This window comes from Hypomesus transpacificus, chromosome 3 (genome assembly GCF_021917145.1).
Source record: "Hypomesus transpacificus isolate Combined female chromosome 3, fHypTra1, whole genome shotgun sequence".
Classification (NCBI taxonomy): domain Eukaryota; kingdom Metazoa; phylum Chordata; class Actinopteri; order Osmeriformes; family Osmeridae; genus Hypomesus; species Hypomesus transpacificus.
In genome coordinates, this window is record NC_061062.1 from 10,137,431 (window position 1) to 10,155,723 (window position 18,293).

Sequence of the window (18,293 nt, forward strand, 5' to 3'; positions counted from 1 at the left end):
CGCCCTTCACCTGTGACCAAACACTGGCTCAATCTGACTCGACCTGGTCAAGGGATTTGGGGCATCTGTTTTCTTAATGTTGAGTTCCTGCTTGTCGCTCCACAGGACAAAGTTCTGAATCACCGGTTTGCTCACAGCTGTATCGGTTGTGTCTGACGTGAGACCCAGGATAGCTGTGTCATCAGTACAGGTAATCAAGTCATTGTTAGGAGTGGTGCATGCACATTCGTTGGTGAACAGGGTGAACAGGACTGTGGAACTAACACACCCCTGGGGGGCGCCAGTGCTGAGGGTCAAGGGTTCAAAAGGGGTGGTGTTTAACCTGACCTGCTGGGTATGGTTGGCCCTAGGATTCTCAAGGTGTTTAGTCACTTTTGGCACTGTACTGTTGGTTGCATCATCAGTCCCTCTCTGGTGTTTGAGTGCGAATTGCCTGGAATCAAGTTGTGGGCCAACATACAGCTGTAGATTGCTCACCATTGTTGGTTTGTTGTCAGTATTTGGGCTTGTCGAACAAAGGCTTGACAAGATTAACAGCCTGTTACAGGATCTTAGCCAATGGTCAGTCCCTCAGAAAACACCTGGTCCTGATCTGGCTGTGGTTGGTGAGCAAACCCAGTTCATGTTGCTGGTTGTAATAATATGACCACGTCATAGTATAACTTTGGTCAGTGTTACATTATAGTCAATACAGTCGTTTCTATCACTTGACACAAACTCATTTTAATGACCCACTTCTAGGACATACCTTATGGGGAATGATAGTAGTTTCCCCTGTGCAGATCCATTACTAAGCGCCTACCGGTGCCCAAGCATTGAAAACTGGATGCAGATATATTTATCGTGCGCGCACACACACACACACACACAGCTTGATCCATATTCGTTGCCAAAACTAAACTGTAAAAAGTCACTGCCTGTCAAGTTAAATATATATATATATATATATATATATATATATAGCACACACAGAATATTCTATAGGAGCTGTGGATGAGTTCCCAGTAGACTAAACGGTCCCTGGGCCCATATCATGTCACTTACAGTATGAACACTGCAGACAGCAACCACGAACAAGCTTATACCTACTGAGTAAGCTTTGAATGGGACTGTTGAAATTATCTTTGAATGAATTACACACAGACGAGAGTCACTGCACAAGCATCATAGTGAAAGCAGTCTCTCCTCTACAAATGAATAACATGTTTTGTTTTGGTTCTTCATGAAGCAATAAAACCCTACCCTTAATTTACAGACCAGATAAAACACGAAGGAAGATCCATTAAAAAAACAATAACATTCTAGAGATCATCAGCCAGCCCAGTGCACATGCTCAGACCGGCTCAGCAGTTCTATCAGGAAACCGTTACGAAAAGCTCTCAGAAACCTGCCTCCCTTTTCTCCGTTGCCAGGACAACAGACGGCAAATCAGCAGCTTCTCTCACATGCTTGTGTGTCATAGTAACAGATTGGCTTTGGCAAACCAATATCCACCAATCCCCAGGCCTGTAGGGAGGCAACTTGTGTTGCCATTGTGATTCATCGCTGTGCTTTTAAGGGGGTGTTCTTGTGCTAACATGTCAGGCTACTCAAACAATAGGCAAACAGCTGACTTAAAGACACATATGGGTTTGATTGGGGGCTGAGGGACTGTGAATGGAGGATTGTTTATTACCTTAACTACCGGATGAAGCTGCATGCAGCTAATCGACCACACTAGACAAAACCAGATCAGCAGAATAAACGCAAGAAATGAAACAAAGTTGTTCAAGAGAAATTCCTGAAATCTAAACTACAAAGTGCCGTAACTGTAAACCATACCAATCCTTCAGTAAACTGCTGGCATGATTTTGATTGTGGTCCAGATAGAGTAAAGGCTAACCACCTGCTAGAAAGAGACCTGAGAAAAAGGGGGAGGCTAATCCTCTATCTATTCCAGTAATGCCAACCTGTCAGAAGTGGGTGAAGGCTGCCATGCTGCTGTTTATCAAAGTGGCACTGGAATACGTCAGGGGGCATGTGTCACTGTGGGTAAAATGACTACTGTCAGCAGGCACCCAGTATATGTTATGCTGTGTATCCTTTCACCTAAATACCAAACTCCCTGTCATTAGATAGCAACTGCGAGAGTATTTCAGTCTTTTTGAAGTCCTTGCATAACATCTCAGAGTAGTGCCTTCTAAAGGAGAGAGAAAGGCTTAGTCCGATATTCCTAATAACACCCCCAAAAAGCTGGAAGGAAGGAAGGAAAGAAAGGGGCCATGAACATCTCTCTAATGTTGTCTTCTTTCACCCACATGGATCTCATGGAGGTTTCCACTGTGGAAACGATCTCATACTGTTGTCACCTGACTGAGTAGAAATATGACAATGCAGTGCAGGCAAATGATCAATCTCAGGCACACATGGAAACAATGCATATCTTAGAATATACTTATGTATACTTACTGTGAGTCGTTCTGGATAAGAGCGTCTGCTAAATGACTAAATGTACTTCAGCAGATATACGAATATCTGCTGTTTTTCAAGAACTGAATGTGAGCAACGAGGAGAACTTTCTGGTTCAGTGAGATGTAACATTTAAATAACATTTTAACAAAATGTTTACAACACTGAAACACAAACCTGAATGGTCACATACTTTTGTTATTTGTGATTATTATCAAGACTAGAGGAGGTCACTTTCAACAATGCTTCATGTCACTTTCTCTGCATGTAGGTGAAAGTTCGTGTCACTTTATGTGCACCTGAAATTGAAAACCTGTTGACAAACGTATGAAACGGTGAGTCATTTGTGATATTTTGATGTTGCAATACAAACAAAATACCAGACAATTGTGCCAAACCAGCAGATTATACTGTTGGAACACTGACTTGGGTAGGCCTGCCTTGTGAAGCCTGAAGAAAACTGATGTTTTTGATGAAATCTCCAGTCTTATACTTATAAACAGAGACAGAAAGATAGATAAATAGAGAGAGAGAGGGGGAGAGAGAGAGATTAATGTAACACATACTTTATCAAGACACTCCTCTTGTGGGAGTAACTACTTGACACCCTTTCCTGAAGCCATGTGAGATGTCAGACTGTGGACCCGACAGTGAAATATAGGCTCCGGGGTGGTATATTTAACCCCGCCTGGGCAACTCCCCCTTTCCTGTGTCCTCTCCAGGAGTTTCTGAGGGGGTGGAGCGCGGGGGAGGGTGCAGGATCCGGGAGAGGTGGTTAGAGTGGAGGTCTGGTTAGGACAAGCGTAACCTTTACTCCAGTTCCTCTGGTAGGGTTCATTCTGTCTGCCCCACTTATAACACAAACAGGCTGCTCCAGCTCCTCTTGTCATGTCCTCCCTCTCTCCTACACTTCCAAACTCTCTCACTTCTCCCCAGTTGCTGGTTCTGCGCTGCATTGCACAACCCTCCTGTTTTGCCTGGCCTGCTGCCACAGCACCCTGAGGTCAGTGAGTCACAAAGAAGCAGGGCACTCCCTTACCAGCCCTGCCATGCCATGCCAGGGCATACCTGCCACCCTCCCAACAGCTCCCACCTGCCCACCAAACAACGTGGCCCACTTCAGATTGGGGACAAACATACCAAGAAGGGGTGGGTGGGGAGCGGCGACAGTGGGTTGGTGGAACAGATAGGTTTACTTCATTAGTTTCAGCTACATTTGACTTTGCTTCACGTTTCATTTTGTTATTTGAGTGAAATGATGTTGCACTGTTACAAAGTAGGTCATGTTGACAAAGGACTTTTATTTTATTGGAATAAGTATGGTGATGTAACAGTAAAAATGTTGTCAAAGTAGCCTGGAATAGAACTAATTTGAATTCCCTGACATGTAGAGAGAGACACTTGATGCCTTTGTTTAATTTGAATTCTTTGCCATAGTGAGTGTGGTACATAAATTGTGGTATTGTGGTTACAACACAATGTGTTTTGCCTGTCTTGGGATATAACAGATAGCTCTGAAAGAACAAAGAATGGCAGACAGTCTTAAGACATCTAAAATTCAGTAGGTGAGGTTATCCAGAAGCTCCACCCTGAAGTTCCTTGAAGGAATTGTTTACAACTTCAGCCCAAAATGCTGGCCCTCCAAATGGTGATGCAAAATGAACTACACAAGACAGCTCTACACCCTGACTTATACCTAGAAGCACTCAAATGTCATTTCAATCCAACAACGTGAATAAAATTGCAATTATAACAACATTTTAGTTTTTGTTATATTAGCCAAATAATCTACAATAGATGATCTATCTACCTGTTCAAGATAGAGGCTATGTTTACCTACGTTTACCCATTGGCCTTTTGTGTTTCATTGTGTTTAGTGTCACTAATGTAAACATTTTGATAAAAATAAATACAATTATGAACATATTATGGTTACAATGTTGAATCTGTTAGACAATTTGCCAATCTGTATGGATACTATCTGCTATCCAATGACTGGTGTAAACATTTTAGATGTGCAACACATTTCATATCTACAGCATAGTGTTTAATTATTGAAAAATAGATGAACACAAATCAGTAAAATTTCATCAACTAGGTTTAACTTTGCAGTGAAGCAATCACGGGCCAGGCACACGAGGGGATCTCGGTTCCCCTTATTCTGCACTGGGGCGACCTTTTGCCTAGTTTTCAGACTAGCAGTTCATCGGGTTTACCCTGACACTGCTGACTCCCTCTGCGCGCCCACCAACAGCCACGCACCCTATTTCCTCCAATCGCATGGCTACCATGCACTGTTCACGCGTCGTCTCATTTGCCATTGGATAAGGTCTCACACACATTTGTTTTTCATTGGTGGCATGTTGCCACCCGCTTGTGTGTTGTGAATTTTGTTTTTCTTTTTTTCCTCATGTTCTACGCTCAGCTGAGAAAGGACCCAGTGAGAAACGACTTCGAGCGCACCCAGGCTACATTGTGAAGGCGGAGCGGAACCGCTTCTTTGTTTCATATTGGCTTGACAATATTGAGTGAACGATTTATTTAGTGATGCCATCACGTACATTTGCAGAGATGGAAGAATCATGTGGGGTAAGTAACATGATAATTACATTCGTTTCATGGTATTTATAAACATCTCATTTATTGACAATTACGTGTTGTGGCAAGTAGTCTAATATTATGCCTTGCTTTAATTTATGCGATGTCTTCTGATGTATTAACATCTTTTAAATTAAACATTCAACTGACAATGCGGAGGGCTTTTGTCAGCTAATACTTTGGATAAACAACGTGTATTTCGCCGGCTCATTTGGAATGGACTCACTTTAGTTGAGAAGTTCCAAAGAAAAGAACAACACGTCAACTTTAAGAGTGTGCCTCTGAAATACTCTTCATGTAATTTATTTACCTCCAGAAATACTCTAAATTTACCCGGGCCCCAGGTGGTCTACTATGTTTGTGTGTGTAACTAAACATATACATGCATTAAATATTATACAGTTAATTAGACGTTGTCTTTGTCTGAACAGTTCACATGTTTTGTTAGGGAGTGGACATAGGGTCACCACTTTCACATCACCATTAGATAAGGAAAAGGGAGCATTTCCTGATGCAGCCCACTGACTAACGTCTCCTGTGCATGGGGGTTTCACATGGCTAGTCATGGGAGCACGTCACTCTGTGCTCTATATTTGGCAGTGGGAGGTGCCTTGGCTGCTTCCCTGGGGCAAGTCTAGATGGGGTGTTGTCTCTTATATCCCAGCCCCTCAGCCCTTGCCTGGTCACTGTGATGAGCCTTAGCAAGAGACACTGAAACTCAGAGCAAACGACTGGTGAGGAAAGGCACTGTTTACGGTTAACTCATCTCTCATCTCAATGCATCTATAAGTCAGATCTGGGTATATTCTCAAGGTTCAGTCCTCCACAACAAATGTTCTCAGCTTGAGTGATATGGACTGGGCTGGTAGTGCTACAGAGTTGTTACCTGTTGTCATCAGTATCGCCTACTACGTCTGTATGACATAGTCATATGACATGATTCGGTCTAACGTTCCACCTTCCTTTGTCTCTCTCGTCCCCCAGGCAGAACGTATGGACCAGAATGTCTCCTTCCTGAAGAGGAGGTACGACAGTGAGCTGTGTGGTGCTGCAGCCTCGGCCAGTCTGGAGTACACAGACCTGGAAGCTGCTGAGGCTCTGGTCTGTATGAGCTCTTGGGGCCAGACCTTCAACAGCAGTAAATCCAGCTCCTGCAAGCCCAGGCCCCTCACCCCTGCATCGGACTCCTGCGATTCCCTTCTCCCCCCAGAACCTCCGGAGACTCCCAAGGACTTTGTCTCCCTTTCCTCCCTGGTAAGAGAGTAAACAATGTAATGCCACAGATGGTGTTTTTATCTCTTTATTAGCGGGGGTAATGGCAGTAAATACAGAGAGGCATAACAAGTTACATAAGCAGTACTTAATGCTGCCAACACGTACATCTTCATTCAACAACACAGTGAACACAAAGAATTCTGCATGGGAGCCACTGAAGTTTGGGGGGGTAGGTTGTGTGGAGGCTGAGCCTGCCTTAGTGATAAGCGAGCGAAACAGTGGGGCAGTGTAAACAAATACGAAGATAAGGATCTGTGTTTGGTTGGTAAACAGATACTTGGGGCCTTGGTTTAGCTGTGTAAACCTCTAGGTCTCGGGCCTCTCGACAGCTGATAACCCCATCCCGAGTCTCCAGGTTATGCATATACTGAAAACTTAGGGATGGGTGGGGGTGGGGGGTGGGGGGGTGCCTCCCAGGTGGCACGTAGGTGGGTCAGAGATAAGAACCAGGTGGGTGTTGAACTTCACCCACTTGCTCATCCTCTTGACTGCATGCCGGTCATAAAAGTCTGTTTACAGCTCTAAATGGTCAATGGACCTTCTGTGTCATGCTTCTTGGGACACGTATCTCTTCTAACAGCCGCAGTCCACCTCCTACTTTAAAACGGGGACACCCAGTTCAGTTTCTGTGTCCAATATTGTTATACTGCCAGCACTCAGCTGCTCCTGTTGTTTTTCTTTACAGCTGTGCTAATATGTTTCTTTTGCCTCTTCCTCTTCTCTCTCTAGTGTATGACTCCCCCTCACAGTCCCAGCTTCACTGAGACCTCCAGTAGCAGCACTGCAATCCACACCAGTACCTCTTCTCTGACCCGGCCTGGCCTCAGCACCTGTGGGACCAGGCTCCAGGGTCAGGTCCAAGTCCAGGGCATGGCCTCCTTGGCTGTAACTCCCCCAGCACCTGCTCCTTGCAAAGCCATGGCAACCAGCGTGATCCGCCATACGGCAGACAGCTCCCCTTGCCAGCACATTCCATTTCCCTCCTTCTCTGCCACACGTAGAGCCTCACAGACACCTGGATGCGTGCAGCTCGCTGTCAAGACAGAAGAGACTAACTGCCCACTTCCACCCCACTCTCCATCTGCCCCCTTCACACCCTCACCCTCCCACTGTAAGACAGAGCCACAGGCCATTCAGAGAGGACTCTGTAAGGACAGCCACACCCCCATGCCAGCAGTCTGCCAACCACATGTCAGCCCTCCCACTACTATGCCCCTCTCCCCACTCCCTGTGACTAGCTCTCCAATCATCTGCCAGATGTTCCCAGTGAGCAACCAACAAGGCATGATCTCTGCTTTCATCAATAGTACGGTCCAGACTTCTAGTTGTGGGATGAGAACCAACACCTCCATCCTCCCTAGCCCCTCTGCTGGCACCCCATCCCTGCAGCAGCCCCTCCTCATGGGCTCACACATGCCCCAGGGTACAGTGATGCTGGTCCTGCCCCAGTCCTCCATCTCTCAGGCCCCCAACTGCCCCCAGACTGTCATGACACTGGGCAACACTAAGCTGCTACCTCTGGCCCCGGCCCCCGTCTATGTTCCCGCTGGACCCTGCAGCGCCGCCAAGATGGACTTCTCCCGCCGCCGTAACTACGTCTGCACCTTCCCGGGCTGCAGGAAGACCTACTTCAAGAGCTCCCACCTCAAGGCTCACCTCAGAACACACACAGGTGAGACTGAGCACACACACACACCGAGCCTTTTTCAATTGAATGAGTCATTAGTGATGCCGTTGAATCGTAGTCATTGTCGATCGGAGATATACCATCTCTTCCTCTGTCTCCTCTTGCACCCGAAGAGAATGAACTCATTGTATGGACTCAACTTGACTAAACGTGCAAATTAGCTTGTGACTACGTTTTAGCAATGACTCATTCACTTAGTCACACCCTAAAACATTTTCTCACATTGTTTTTGTCTGTGCTAGGTGAGAAGCCTTTCAGCTGCAGCTGGGAAGGTTGTGAGAAGAAGTTTGCTCGCTCTGACGAGCTGTCGCGTCACCGGCGGACACACACAGGAGAGAAGAAGTTTGTCTGCCCTGTGTGTGACCGGCGCTTCATGCGCAGCGACCACCTGACCAAACATGCCCGCCGTCACATGACCACCAAGAAGATTCCTTCCTGGCAGGCAGAGGTCCGCACCCTCAACAAGATGGCCACATCCAAGACAGCTCCCTCCCTCTCTCCCACCCCCATCGCCACACTTGGTATGCTGGTCCCTTCCTCTAACTAGACTGGTGACCCCCCCCCCCCCCCCAAACCCTCCAGCATGACCTATGACCTATAACCCCGTCCCCACCACAGGCATAGGGGGCAGCCAAGCACTCAGGACTGCCAAATATCTCATGGAAAAACTCTCTCAAACATGCACTGGACTTTCTCTCTCTACTGCTCATTTGTACGTTTTCTTTTGCGCAAGGAATTATATTTGTTTACTTTCATATATTCTATAAAACATGTATGCACTCTTTTGCCAAAGCCTATGAAGTTTGTCTTACACATTTCACTCGATTTTTGTATATTTGTAAATGTCTATATCTTTGTATTTGTGTTTGTGTATTAAGAACTACATTTATGTGTCAAATTTGGGAAAATGTTGTTGTAATGTAAAAACAATCTAAGTGGACAGTAATTATCAATACTGGGATTGTTCCTTACTCTGTTAACTTTTTCATATTATTTAATACGCATTTGTAATAAAGGGATAAAAAAGAACAGTCATGTTGCCTCCATCGTTTACTCTACTTTCCTCAATTTACTTTCCTATCAGTTATCCTCAATCCTCTTAGCTCATACCAATGTATCAGTCATCTGAGAAAAACATGATTTATCAGCTATTTCCAGGATGCTGATTCAGTCAGCACTTATGTCCAGTCATTTCAGATGGGAAGGAGTAATAGCTATTGCCACGTCCTGTGTGTGTCATGGTGTGAGACCGCTTGCCCCAACCTGTCTTCCTTCAACAACCAAGTGGAACACATGTCCTGCTGAATGTGCAGACCACTACTCTGGGCCGCTTCCTGTGGGCTTAGCTCAACCACAAGGGACTTTCTGTCCTGTTCATCTGGTGTAATCCACACTGGCATAATGTGTGGGTGTGGGAGTAACTCAATTAAATCAATCAGTACAATCTTGATTCCAGACATTGCGGTTCAATGTTAAGTTCAATATTTCTTTTTAATATGGTTGATTTAAGATCGCATGCTATACTGTTGGGCAACATCCTCACTCCACTGTGAATTTATGATGGGGAGGTACTCGACAAATGTTAAAAAACACCCTTTTAATTGTCGCATATACTATTTGTTTGTCTTTTTTAATGTATTTATTAGATGTACACACATTCACAGACACAAACTTAAACTGTCCAACAGTTCATATTTACAGTTGTACCACACCTTGTAACAACTGTCCAATCAGAGTGTAAGAACTGTGAAGGGTTAGTGGGTGCGACCAATCAACAAGCTTGTTGGACACCCTCCCCTCTGCCTTACTGACCGACTTACACAAGTTCCAACACATCTAACTGTCTGTGTTGAACAGGGACATCTGGTGGACAGCTTGAATGAGTTCAAACATGTGAAATTACTAGGTTTAAACAAGAATAACATTTATTATTTGTGTACAATAAAAAAGAAGTACAAAACATTGCTGCACATATTTGCGCTTTACATCTGACCACCTTTAAGTAAACAAATGGAATAATATACTTGGGACTAGCCAATGGCATAATGGAGTTTGTGTGACAAAATGGATGATTGTCTGTGTTACTTGCCTGAACTGGCTAACGTGATGAGCTTGTAAGTTAATACGTGTGTGTGTGTGCTGTTGTGCTTGCATCCAGGGTTGGGGTCTACTTTACACCACAGCTATGTGGTGTAAAGTCCAGTTCTTTTTTTTTTTTACAATTGCAATATCTCACCTCTAGATGGCAGTCTATGCACATCCTATGCACGGAAACATCTAGAATCAGCAGAATACAAGCGGCCACAGAAGGGGCCACTCTGAGCCCCTTCTAAACCCTCTCCACCAACATACACCAACATCCTTCCACGGAAGGGTGGGGAGACCACAGGGACTGTGGTCAGGAAATGAACCTTAAACGCACAATCCCTGCACATACCTCTCCAGAGCAGTTGAAGAGAGGGGCGGACTTACAACTTGCTGAAAAACTGATGACTAGTAAAATAAGTGTAGCTCATATATTTATGGTCAGACCATACCAGTTTAACCATCCTACACTTTTAAACGCAAGGAATACTCGATGCTGAAGTCATTAAAGTATATAAAATATGTAACGGCACACCAAAAGGCTCTGTCTATTATCCATTAACAGATATCCCCCCCCTGCTGAGGTGTTAAATAGTTATCACTGTGTTAACCATTCATTATTCCTTGGGGAAAGTGACTTGATTCAGGGGGTGACACCTTATCGTTGTAGGAGGTCTAAGAGCGGAGGCTCATTCAATAAACATCCCTGTGTCTGGTTGAGGAGTGCAGGTTACCCTGCTGCCCCACTTCTTAGCCAACACAGTAATTAAGCCACAGTGACTGCAGGATATTGGGCTGCAGGATGCTAGGCTGCAGGATGTTAGGCTGCAGGATGTTGGGCTGGAGGATGTTAGGCTGCAGGATGTTGGGCCGCAGGATGTTGGGCTGCAGGATGTTGGGCTGCAGGATGTTAGGCTGCAGGATGTTGGGCTGCAGGATGTTGGGCTGCAGGATGTTGGGCTGAAGGATGCTGGGCTAGCAGAAGACTAGCTATATTCCCTCTCTATAGTGTCCATCAGCTCCTCTTCTGTTCCATCGTACAGCAGGACAGGCATCGTCACTGATGGGTTGTGGCAACCTTCAGGGATGCTGAATGGAAATAGAGATAGGCTATGTGTCAACTTCAACCTGGCTGATATGAAACAATAACTGATGGTTCTGTCTTAACATGACAAATTGTATTTTTGTATCAATGTATGTCATGCATTAAGGACCATACAACTACATGAAAAATACTGACCATGATTAGGCCTACCTAATGTCTAAGTAATTTTTCAGTCTCACTGTCAAAAATTCTTCTCTTTTTTATTGGACGTTATACTAATCTGATCTGCCATTACCACAATAGTTTGGTATTTCGATATGCTTAAGGTAAATTCGATCTTGCGCAACAGGCATTTAGGCTACAGACATTGTGTGTGTGCCACATTGAGCAAACAAATTAATTATTTATCAGAGTTGGTTACTTACGAGGCTGTATCTGCGACAGTACCCGACTCGACACAGACAACAGTCAACAAAGCCTGTTGGAAGGTTTGATAATTAACACAACATTAAATGGCATCATTTTAAGACTTTCCATACCCTGTTCATCTATATTTTAATCTTAAAGAAAACATATAGAAATGTCTTTAACAGGAACAAATCAATATGCAATCGGTGTATGCCGTCTATTTCAGTCGTAAACCTAAACACAATTCGTTATCCGATGTAGGCCTAACACTAATGTTAACTATTGTGTTGTGTAAATATGCTCTTACACTTCTCAAAGCGCTATCAGGGCAAGGGGCTGTCTGGTGTAGTGAGTTTTTCTTGTCGACTCTTTCTGCTCTGATGCTCGGCAGACTTTCCTTCTCAAACTGTTCGGGTGTTGGCAATTGAGGACTCGAATTGAACTCTCTTTCATGGTTTACCTGTCTACAGAAGCCATATGTTTTAGACCTGATGAATGACTTTTTCGGTGAATTTGTTCCTTTAGAAAATATTCCTCTTGGACGTTCATATTCAGACAAAACTCGGTCCAGCTCCTCAGCTATGTCATCCTCGTCTGCTGAGAATTCGGAGTGGTGTCCTTCGCTGTGACAGTCGTGCTTTGCCATGTTTTGTGACAGGGTAAAGTTAGAAAACGTTGGTATTTTTACGGGTTGAAGAGGGAGTTTGTCCTCATTGAGGGAATGTACTATATTATCATCTCGGTTTAAGACGGTTATTTCTCTGACATTTGCAGGTGCAACTTTCTTCCCTCTGCTTGTGCCGCTACCCATATTGTTGTCCTCGGCAGAGGCACTAGTCTGTTAAACGTTGCGAGGCAAAGTTGAGACACGCTCCCATTTCGAGATTCTCTTGACCCCTACAAAGTTATCCAGAAACTTAGAAGTAAAAAATTAACTTGTCTCCTGCCGTGGTCCATGCATGAACAACGTTGTGACATGCCACTTGAGAAGTTGCATTAAGTTGATATTAAACTATTCCCTAAAACAAAAATAATTTCGCCTTCTCTTGGGTTATTGACAATCCATTATTAAGCAAGACCAATACCAAAACGTTGCGCTCTTCAGATCCCCATCCCATCTAAGAACACTGTCTAGAAAAATAGGCACTGTTTACAATCCAACGTCTCCTAAAGTAGCCACAACAAGGCCACGGGTCAGACCTATCACGAATCTCGTCTTGCTCGGAACAAACTTTCAGACAGTTCCCGGGACCCTGCGAGAACAGCTGGAGAGAGGCGCTCAACGTAACCGTTACATAACGACCACTCAGAACCGCGGTGGGGCGAAGTCTCCGCCTTCTCCATCATGTTTTATTGGGAATTTTAAGAGGCCAACCCCTTTAAAGTATTCGTTGTTTATCTTCTCCACACACCATTGCGTTCTTTCACTTAAGAAAGTCTTGCTCAAGTGAGAAACTGAACAGTTCCACTTCATTGACTTTCAAAAGAGCAAAGAAAGAAATTCGTAAACATTAAATCTGTTGCAGGGGAAATAATGATGATTGAATAGCCAAGCTGAAACCCACATCAACAGGAATTAAAAAACATCCAGGGGGCCTAGAAAGGGGAAAACAATGCCTAGTTGTAAAGAAAGAAAAGACACAGTAATTACTGTGATATATGTCTGCCAGATCTTGTCAGCAACAATAAGCGGCCCATTGCCTCCCTGTGTTCAGATAATAGCTTTTATTGCCGTGCGTGAGCCAAGAAGGATGTGGGGTCCTGTCAGAGACGAAACCCCAACCTCACAACCCAGTGTTGAGAGATTAGAACTCAGAGACACACAAGAGAGAGGGGCATTCCAATCCAACAGCATAGGCTTCCTGGAGATCCCTCAGTGAGTCTTTGTTTAGTCCACTTGCGTTAACAAAAGGACCAGCAGGGCATTTCTCTCTGTCAGGTCCTTCTGCTGTCCAGCAAGAGCTGTCCAAAGTTAACCGTCTGGACTTGTTTGCTAACAGTCATTTTCAATCTCTCGCTTTCTCTCGCTTTCTCTCTCTGATGAACACACACAAACACACAGCTAAACAGTATGTGTCCTAGAGCCACAAAGTCAAAGACACCATACTGGCCTTAACTGGCCTGTGTTTGTGTATTTCTAACCAGACCGTCTTTCTTATTCACTGTTACACTCTTCAGTCCCAAAGGAGGATTGGAACATCTGGATAAGAACTCAACAGCTCCCAGAGCAGAGGGAGGCTCCACAGCTGGAGAGAGGGAGGAAGGAGGATAGAGGGAGGGAGAGAGGGGTGGACAGTGTAGACAGACAAGGGAGAAACAATGAGAAAGAAAGAAAGAAAGAGAGCGATGGAGAGAGGAGCGTGAAGGAGAAATCGAAGACAAAAAACATCGAGAAATAGGATGAAAAGAGGAGAGGAAAGAGAAGAGGGAGGATTGAAAGAGCGAGTGAAAGAGAAAGGGAGGAGGGAGGGAGGCCACAGCCCAGCTAGTAGGAGGCATTTCTGTGGTTTTCAGTCTTCTTACAGCTCAGAAGAAACCCCTCCACAGAGACTCCAGAGAACAGGGTTGTGCTCTCTTGAAAGGAAGCACTACTTTATTCAGCACTTTCAGAAGAACTCTCAAGATATCCTATTTCTCTTTGATGAATGGTGAATGGCTGCTGAGTGGTTATTCTCCCTTGCACGTAACCAAAGAATATTCTCAAGAAGGCTCAATAAGTCAAGTAGGCTTTTTTACCATAGGGACCAGATTTCCAGGGAATGTTTTCACAAGCAAACTACCCACTGATAGGTATTCCAGTTAAACAGAGCTGTCTGGGACCTCTTCCTCTCTCAGGTATACAAACACCACATGTTGGAAAGTGTAGACAGCCACGGATCTGCTTACATCCCATCATGCTCTCTGGTCTCCATGTGTACACCTTCTATAGTTTGTCTATGCTCATGTACTTGAATGCACTCTTTTTAGTTATACAACAAGGACTAAACAGAAAATTGGAAGTAGTGCTGATGATCATAATATTATGATAGTCGGTGGGTAAAGGTGCTACAAAGCTGCAAGGTAGTCAAATACTATGACATTGTGTTGACTTGTGCTTCATGTGCCACATGTTGAACATACTGCAGGTGTACAGTGTATCTGGAGAGTCTTTTATTTGGTTCCCAGATAATATGTCTTCTGAGAGCTAAGAAGCAGAAGACATGAGAAGAGCCCAGACGGATTTCCACTGCAAACCCCTGACACGGTGACATCATGTTGCCGGGGTAACCACCATTGCACGCATGAGCCGTGCGGCTGTAGTGTAAAAAGGGCTGTCCCATATATCTCCCAACTCCTCTCTCTGTCTGGTAGATTGCTGGAGTGTGAATAACGCGCTTTGATGTCATTGAAAATCAGTTGAAATTACGTCACTCTGACGCAATTTGACTTTCTGGTCACCTTTAGGAGGGTAATATATGTTGCTCATACCGATGTAATTACGTAAGAGGACACAGAAATTATGTTAGGTTTTCAGTTAACATTATGTTCATGAATGGATATTGTCTACATTCTGTGACTAGGCTGTGTGATTGTAATGTCCACCAATTCATTAAAACTTACATTTAAATATTTAAGTTGTTTTACACTTGATACATTTGTAGGTGCTATTTCCATGGCACTGGAATTGTTAGATTTCTCACCAGCAGATGGTGCTAGAACGAAAGAAACCCCAAACTAGCGACAACTCTTCTTCTTCAGAGGAACAGAGGGCTATCTGACAAGTAAGGAAACAAAATTATTTGTGCAAGAAAAAAGTTAATTTCTCCATCTTCACATTCCATTCCTGCACCAATTGTCCTTATATTTCTGAGATATTTAAAGACCACAGAACCAGTAAGATCTCCTTTAGAGAGACCTCTCAGAAAAGGTGTTGTCTCCAGTTCTCACATATCAAACATATCAGAGTAGTCACATCTGTTCAAATATTCAATGTTTATGTTTGTGTATGTTTGCTCTCTTTTTTTATTACTTTGTTCAGTACAAAGACAATTCCCTTCTCACTTTGTAGCCTAGTCATTATTGCAGTTCCAGAGACCAAGTTTTGCAGTTCCAGAGACCAAGTTGAAGCTTTCCTGCCAAAGGTCATGCAATCAACCAATAACCATTACTGTGCCCTTGTTTTAGATAAAACAATCAATACTAGTCTGTTCTCTTGCTAATTACCTTCCAGATAAGAGGAGTTTGTTGAGTACCTGGGAAACTCCAGATAATCAATAACAGCCTCTGTACCATTACCTGACTCCCATATGTCTAATTATGTTGAGGTTTATTTATTTATATTCCATTCTGTAGTTAAATTATTAGATTCTTCCATTCACATGTATGATGTTTGTTTTTGTTCTGGTGTAGCATGATTTGAGCTGCCTCATTAGTCATGTTTTGTTTAACCTGTGAGGGACCTTCTGGTATTTAAGGCTGGAAGACTGGACTGTTGGGAGAAACATTGCAGCAAGTACAGCTGTAAGAACATCCTCAATTCGCTCTTCCAAGCTTGGCTTTTGTGTTTCCCCCTGATTGCTTATTAAAGATGTTACTCTAGCCCTAGTTTGTCATTGGATTTATTTTAATTGGTTCTTATAAGGGAAATGCTATAAAAAACACAATTTCTGTATTGTCTGTAAACTTTTTTTGAGTGACCGCCTTCCTTTTTATAGAAATCAACACTATTTAATTTTTGTCCTCAGTGCGTGGCTTGGGAGTGAGGCTTAGATATCAGTTCCCCTCTGTAAACTCATTTCCCAGGCTGCTTCCCTAGGCCTCTGTTAACCTATGTTTCAACCTCCAAGAGACACCGTTTTAAATGTTTTTCCTTTATTCTGTGTTGTGTTTACGTTTCCCTAGCTAGCTCTGAATCTTCCCTTGGCAGACAGTGCGTCATGCTGATTAAAGGAAGTTCCAGTGAAACATTGCCTCAGTCAAATCCTGGCTCCAACTCTGATGTGGAACTAATATTGACTTTTTCAGCCAATACCTCGAAGTGAAAAATGAATACACTCTCTGCAGCCCTCAGGTACTTTTGATTAGCTACTGTCTATGCATATTACCACATGTAACATTTGGGTCAGGATGTTTTCATTTGTTGCGCTTACTGAAGTTTAGCATATTTTAGAACCTCAACTTATTTTGCTAAGAGTATAAGAGACAGGCTTAAGTCTCATTCCTGTTTGAAATGTACTTCTGATTTAACTTCATAATTTTTCTGCTCTCAGAAAGTCTGAGCCAGATTGGTCTCTAGGTGGCGCACCACATTTGCCGCTTAAGGATATAAAAATGAGGTTTTGAAATGATATACTGGGAATTTTGCAAGCTGAGTGCTGAGGGACCAGCAACTACTTCTTCATGTTTTGTGTTTGTTGTAAGAGAGAGGTCAACATTTTGTCAAACTTTACATTTGTCCATCTCTTCAGAATATTACAAGACAAACGTCAACAAGCATAAACATACAGTGTAACCACGAAAAATCAGAATACTGTCCACCCTGTAAGCTCAGGAGACAAGATAGTTATAAGACACAACAACAAATATAATCTCGCAGTAAAAGGCCAAAAAATCTATTGGTCATGCAATCCCATTCTTCCACTTGATGTAATTATCTGGAATGAAACCCTTAGTGTTCCCAGTGGGCCTCCAGGAAGCCAGCCGAGAGAGGAAGCCAGGTTAACACTGTAGTGTTCCCTCGGTGCTCTAATCCGATGTGGCACTTGTGTGTCTCTGTTTAGTATAAAAAGCCAGTCTCACAACACACCATTCGTTGTCTCAGAGAGAGGCTGTAGAAAGCAGATCATAGGGCTGCTACTTCTTAGGAAGCTTCGACAGCCAGCCTCCTGCTTAAGAAGAGAGATGGGGGGGGTGTGTGTGTGTGTGGGGGAAGGGGGGTCACATATGTGTACCAAACTCCATTGTTATGTAAAGGAACTCTAGTTGACTGGCATCATTATCTGTCCTGCCTGTATAAAAATAAGGTGGAGGACTGAAACAGTGTGTGGCATTTATGTAACTGAGGCGAGGAGACGGGTTTCAGGATCCCAAGCTGTTTCCCTGACAGGCAGGAGCAAATGTGACAGGAGAGGGTGGCGAGAATGAGGGCAAGCAGAGATACAGAGAAACAGAGATAGTGTGCTATAAGGAAAGATAGATATAGAAAGAGAGAAAGAGAGAGAGACATAGAGAGAGAGAGAAAGAGAGAGAGGGAGACGAAAGGGAGTGTGAAAGAACCAGACCAGATGTAAAAAAAACAACCCATCTTACTCTTTGATGACCATAACATGTTTATAATAAAATAACTTTGTATTTATTTCGATTTTTGTCAGCTTCTATAAACAAAATCCCAGCTACGCCTCAGTAGAAGCTTGTCTCTCGTCCTACAAGTGCACTACATTTCCAGTACCCTACAAATACAAGTGCTCTACACTACAAGTACAGTACACTGTATTTGAAAACTGACAATGGGAAGTTCACAACAAAAAGTGTTCCACAACCTCAAGTGCTCTGAAAAGGCTACAAATTACACAAATGCAGGCTGTTTTGCACAGTCTACTTTCTCAACAGAGTAGCCCACAATATGTGTACATCTATTTATTTCCAAACTAGATTTAATCTCAGACAATACATTTAATAAAGCTGCTTGTATATCTCACCTCCACTCTCCACATTGTGTGAAAGCCCCCTCAACAACAACATGTTAGATTATCTTAAACCACAGTCTTC

At 43.7% G+C, this 18,293-nt stretch overlaps 1 protein-coding gene and 1 long non-coding RNA gene across 3 annotated transcripts; one reads left to right on the top strand and one right to left on the bottom strand.

The window, feature by feature from the left end:
- The first annotated feature begins 4,859 nt into the window (after positions 1-4,859).
- klf11b (Kruppel-like factor 11b) lies at positions 4,860-9,041 on the top strand. 2 transcript variants are annotated; one of them, XM_047018419.1, is made up of 4 exons: positions 4,860-5,037; positions 6,031-6,300; positions 7,051-7,993; positions 8,251-9,041. In XM_047018419.1, exons 1-4 carry the CDS (start codon positions 4,996-4,998, stop codon positions 8,553-8,555), a joined length of 1,560 nt encoding a protein of 519 aa, XP_046874375.1. In that variant the 5' UTR covers positions 4,860-4,995; the 3' UTR covers positions 8,556-9,041. The 2 variants fall into 2 exon arrangements, with proteins under 2 accessions (XP_046874375.1, XP_046874377.1); XM_047018421.1 differs by lacking the exon at positions 4,860-5,037 and adding an exon at positions 5,093-5,780.
- Positions 9,042-9,624: 583 nt separating this feature from the next.
- On the bottom strand, positions 9,625-12,884 carry LOC124466515. Its single transcript, XR_006955950.1, has 3 exons — positions 11,854-12,884; positions 11,564-11,616; positions 9,625-11,182 (listed from the first exon to the last, which is right to left on the bottom strand). It is a non-coding gene; the product is annotated as an uncharacterized LOC124466515 (long non-coding RNA).
- Between the last annotated feature and the right edge of the window lie 5,409 nt (positions 12,885-18,293).